Source organism: Propithecus coquereli, unplaced genomic scaffold, assembly GCF_000956105.1.
Source record: "Propithecus coquereli isolate 6110/MARCELLA unplaced genomic scaffold, Pcoq_1.0 Scaffold624, whole genome shotgun sequence".
NCBI lineage: Eukaryota > Metazoa > Chordata > Mammalia > Primates > Indriidae > Propithecus > Propithecus coquereli.
Window position 1 is genome coordinate 354974 of NW_012152219.1, and position 5376 is coordinate 360349.

At 37.1% G+C, this 5376-nt stretch overlaps 1 protein-coding gene across 1 annotated transcript; it reads right to left on the reverse strand.

The window, feature by feature from the left end:
- Nucleotides 1-316: 316 nt before the first annotated feature.
- LOC105822624 (BMP/retinoic acid-inducible neural-specific protein 3) lies at nt 317-1696 on the reverse strand (the record flags this gene model as incomplete). Its single annotated transcript, XM_012659641.1, has 1 exon — nt 317-1696. A coding segment is annotated over one exon (1117 nt), but the record flags the coding sequence as incomplete, so codon positions are not given.
- Between the last annotated feature and the right edge of the window lie 3680 nt (nt 1697-5376).

Here is a 5376-nt window from a genome sequence, read left to right on the forward strand (position 1 = left end):
GGTTTCTAAATATGGGTAATAAACATACCACTGCCATTGTGCTATTAACCCGAAAAATGTAATTGAATAATAAGTGTTCTACCTAGGTGGGTTTTCCATAATGATAATTGAAAAGACCTTCAAATGTTTGTATTAAAAAATCTTGGTGAATTTTCCTGAGGTTCTAACAAACTATATCGAAATAGAACTCATTTTGTGGAAAAAAAGAATCCCACAGCGCTTCTTTTTAATAACTGTTCAGCTACAAAATTTTATTGGTATCTTTTTATGTTCCCTCTAGAGGATGTAATGCACAAAAGCATTGCCACGGAACATATAAAATTACAAATGAAATTTATTGTAAAAAGTAGAATGTCTTCTAGACTGGTGTCAGTATTTATTTCATTCATAAACCAAAACTGCAGTATAATATATTCATTGTCAGCAAGTTCATGTGTGTAAATTGCCATCCAATGTTATTGACTGATATAAGACAGATATTGAAAAGACAATTTAAATTCACTCTTCCAAACATAAACTGTTCCACAAAAGCACTGTAAAAACTCCTTCAAGATTTTGGGTTGTGCTTGACATTTACGGTTAACTACATAATTTGGTCGTGTCATAATCCATCGTGTTTGGCAATTTGGCATTAAACGCCTGCAGGGCAGATTGGATTCTCACCACTTCACTAGTAGACAGCTTGAGTCTATGACGAAGCAAGCAAGAGAAAAGATCTAGACGACGCTGACCAGGTGGTGAGAGCTTATTTACACGGTCTCTTATCTCTAGCAGTTGCAAAAGTGCTGAGTCCTGGGATCCCTGAGTATAGGGGTAGTCCAGCTGCAAAATCAGGTCCCGAATTGCTTCAGGGTCGAAGTGCATGCTGTAGCCGAACACTTGAATGGTATTGATTTTCATGTAGCCCAGGTTCCGGGAAGGATCGATAAACTCCAGAGGTTCGTAGTAAATGCTCTCGTTGCCGTTGGGCCCATTGGACCTGATGCGACTCCTCAGGTAGATGTGCACGGTCTCAAAGAATGTCTTCCACTTGTTCCCCAGAGTCAGCGTCCAGTTGAAACACTGCAGCGGGAGGTCCAGCTTAGTCCGCTCCCAGTCCGGAAAGCTGTTTTCATTCACGGGCATAAACCAGCTCTCCGAGTGGCTGCCCCCGAAGGGATTGACGTAAACAGCCAACACGGGCTCCAACGTGCTGTTTTTAGTTAAGCAAATCTGTAAGGAGAGACCCAGGAGCATGTGGACTAGGCTTGACTTGTACTTGTTACTCTTCAAGGTGAGAAGCATCCGCTTCCGCCAGGAGGGGTCAAACCAGCTGTTGAGGCGCATGTCATTGCTGATGAAGATGGCGTGGACTTCTATTCGTCTGTCCGTTTTCTGCAGCAGGTATTTCATCTCGAGATCCTGCAGGTCGGTCTCGAAGCCGATGTAGTGATCGGTGGACTCGGCGACTTCGGGCTTACAGAGCCCCTGACTCAGCATGTAGCCGGTGTTGCAGGTGCCGCAGCGGGTGCGGTTGTCGGGCGCGCAGGTCAGGCAGGCGGAGGCGTCGCCCACCGTGCAGGGCAGGGACGCGGTGCAGACCACCTGGTCGTTCGGACACGTGCACGAGTGCGTCTCTTCGGAAAAGCTGCCCAGGAGGCCGTTCTCGTTGCAGTAGAGGAAAGACTGGATGCGGGTGAGCCAGTACGTCGAGGTTCTGGAAATACAAAACAAGATGAATTTGCATAAATACAAATATGGTTTTTTTGTGCATTGCAGTAGAGTAAACCTTAGCCCTGAAACCATCACTATCGTTTCTTCAGGTCATCTCCAGTCAGGAATTTAAATAAAATTAAAAATCCATATAGCCCATAATTAGATTGCATGCCATCTTGTTAGTGTACAGGGAAACTGATTATGAATGTAAATAGATCAGTTATTGTTTTGAAATGATAACCGACAACAGGAAATAAAAGAGATTTTATCATAAAATATCTAGAATAGAATTAGAGCATACAAATGATTCTTCATTCGTTTAGTTTTAAATTCATAGAGCACTACTAGTGTTGCATTAAGCCTGAATAGAAAGTATAATAAAAATGAAAGAAGAGTAAACAACTCTAAATTGTCAATCAATGTATTTAGATCTTAGGGTTTTTACCAGCATTGAAAGAACAAGTACCCACTAAGAGGGAAAGTAATATTGAAACATGTTGGATTGTATTCTTACAGGCTGCTCAAGAAAATAGTTGAAAATATCTCATTAAAACCAACAAGCTCTTTTAATAAGGGTTAAGTGTGTTAGTTTAATATGTTTGATTTGAGTCATTAACATTTTTTATCAAGCTAATCATGATTCCAATTTCAAATCTCACTTTTCCAATTTTCCCACATTATTCAAACTCTTTTGCTATGTTGAAAATCTCAGTAAAAGAAAGAAGGAAAAATGGTGGCCTTGTAATCAGATAATCCCTGGTTTTTATAGTGTTGCTTTTTTTCGTACTAGCTGTATGATCATGGAAAAAGTTGCGCAGTCTCAGTAACATGCAGTTCTCCTACTAAAAAAATGGGAATAGTAGTATCTTCCATGTGGGGCTTTTGTGAGAAATAAATTAGGCTCAAACTATATGCACATATTTAGAATATTGCACAGTGTTTCACAGTAGGCATTCAAAAATTGTATCTACTACTTTTGGTACTTTAATCCCTTTGTAGTGTTCATATTTAATACATTTGGAATTTCCTACAAAACATATATGTTTTATTCAATCCTTTAGATTTATCATATCACTGCTATTTAAATAATTTGTATGTGCAGAGTACTAGTAAAATAGAGGTATTAATCTGTTTAAACAACCAACAAAAATAATTCATTAAGATATTCAGAACAATATTTGAGGTATTTGTATTGCATATCCATTTTTGGTCACAGTCCATCCTCGCCTTGGAATATAACACATTTTTTTTTAAGGTAAGCTCTTCCCTGTTTTCTTGAATAAATTAAAAAGCTCTTTTTTTTCTCTCTCATAACATCTATTTAATTTTTCATAGTGCATTTTCCACTGAAAATGATGATATTATTTTGTATGTTCTAGTTTATACTCTGTTTCTCTCATTAAATATAATACCCAGCATTCCAGAATCCTGTATGTTTGTTCATAGATGTATATCCTATGCTCAGTAGAATATCAGGAGATCACAGGCCTTTACTATTTATTGAATATTGAATAAAATGCATGGGTGAATCAAAAGGATATGTTTTCAATAAGTGTATTTTTAAGTGAAACTTAAAATTTAACATTTGATACAGTTGGGAAGTTCTAGGTCCGAAATAGCAGGTAGTGGAGTTGTACAACATACGCTTTGACATTTGCGCAATTAAGCATATACAAAAGCCTTTCTTATCCGGCTTCTCTACATGCAACTACTTTTTATAGACCTAGAAGAAAAGGAAGAAACAAGACATAAAACGTTTTTCTATTAATTATTTCTTACACTGAAAAATAACCACTGGAATTGTAACTCTATTAGATTCATGCTACGGTCTGAATATATCCCCCGAAGTTCATGTGTCAGAACCTGATTGCCGATGCAGCAATGCTGGGAGGTAGGAGGAGGTGTTTTGGTCATGGGGTCACTGCCCTCATGCATGGATTGATGTCATTATCTCAGGAGTGGGTTTCTTATAAATGAACAAGCTTGGCCCCCTCTTGCTCTCTCTCTAGCCCTCTCCTTGCCCTTCCACCATGGGATGATGCAGCGAAAAGGCCATCACCACATGCCCACCCCTCAATCTTGGACTTCCCGGTCTCCAGAACCCTGAGCCAATACATTTCTGTTCATTATAAATTACCCAGTCTGTGATATCGTGTTATAGACACAAAAAATGGACTAAAATTAATTTCTGAATTTCTCTAGATACTTTTAAGATAAGTTCTCTGAAAAACTCTCCCAGGAGTATGCCCAAAAGTTATGAAATAACAAAAATGTGAGGCCTGTTGGCACCTCATGAACCATACATTTATATATGACTATCTCTGCTACTCTTGCTTTGGTTCCTCATTTTATTATCACAGAATATAGGTGTAAAAGGTTTCCTTTTTCTCTGGTTTACAAAGTACCTGGATTCATTATTTCTACATTCAGTCTCAGAATACAGAGATTATTATTACTGATTCATTATCTGCAGTTACTGATGTGTTTATTCCATTCCAGTCTCTTTCTCTGCCAACTTTTTCTTTCTTTTCTTTCTTTCTTTTCTTTCTTTCTTTCTTTCTTTCTTTCTTTCTTTCTTTCTTTCTTTCTTTCTTTCTTTCTTTCTTTCTCTCTCTCTCTTTCTTCTTCCTCTTCTTCTTCTTCTTCTCTTCCTTTTTTCCTCCCTACTTTCCTCTTTCCCTCTGTCTCTCTCCCTCCCTACCTCTCCTTTTGCTTCTTTTTTTAATTCTATTTATGTCTACCTAATATAAAGTATATAAAACAGATATCCTATCTGGATTGAACATTATATTTTCTTCCCTAAAACCAAAGCACAAATTCCCTAAGCTAACTCATCTTTCACTATAAGCTCTAATCGTGTTTCCAAATCATAACGACAAAACAAAAAATTGAACTAAATAGTCCTAAGGCTAAAGGCAGAGCTTACAAAAGTAGGGCACTATAGAAAGAATCATTTGGATACTTTAGAAAAGCAATGGCTTTTCCAGCTTTCAGTCTCTTCCAATCTTTTTCATAACCCGTAAATGCATTACTGAAGGAACGTATTTCAGCTTCCTGGGTTTCAGCTTGTCATGCATGAATATTGATAACTCAGCGCGCTTGTCAAAGCCCAGCTACCTGGGGACTGAAGAGCTAACATGGATTTTCTTACTTGATGCTTCTTGTCCTTTCTCCCGTAGTACCCACCTTTTGACTATTTTACTATGTTTCACGGGAGGGAATAGATTTTTCAAGAAAGAATTAATTTAGTAATCTTTCTTTTCTTTACTCCTCGTAAAAAGTCTTGGTGAAAACTTGGTCAAAAAAAAAAAAAAAGGCTCAGCAAGTTTCAGGATTGTAGAATGGATTTTTCACTTACCCCAAAGTTCACAATTGGCTTTTTCTATCCCAACAAAGTAGAATTTAGCTCCTATTATTTTATTTTAAACTTTAAAAAATTTTGAAGAAAAAGCCTTAAAAATTCAAAATTAGTATTATCAAGTATTTTTTCACTTTGTTTCCTTTTATGTCTACATATTAAAACCAATAAAATAATACCACATTTTATTCACACATATAAATTTAGTTAGGCAAACTGTTTAGAGTCTACTAGGGCTGAGATTTGATAATACACTATTCAAAGATGGGCTACAAACTGTATGGATGGCAGGCAGGACTTTTGTTGATTTTTTTTTTTTTTTT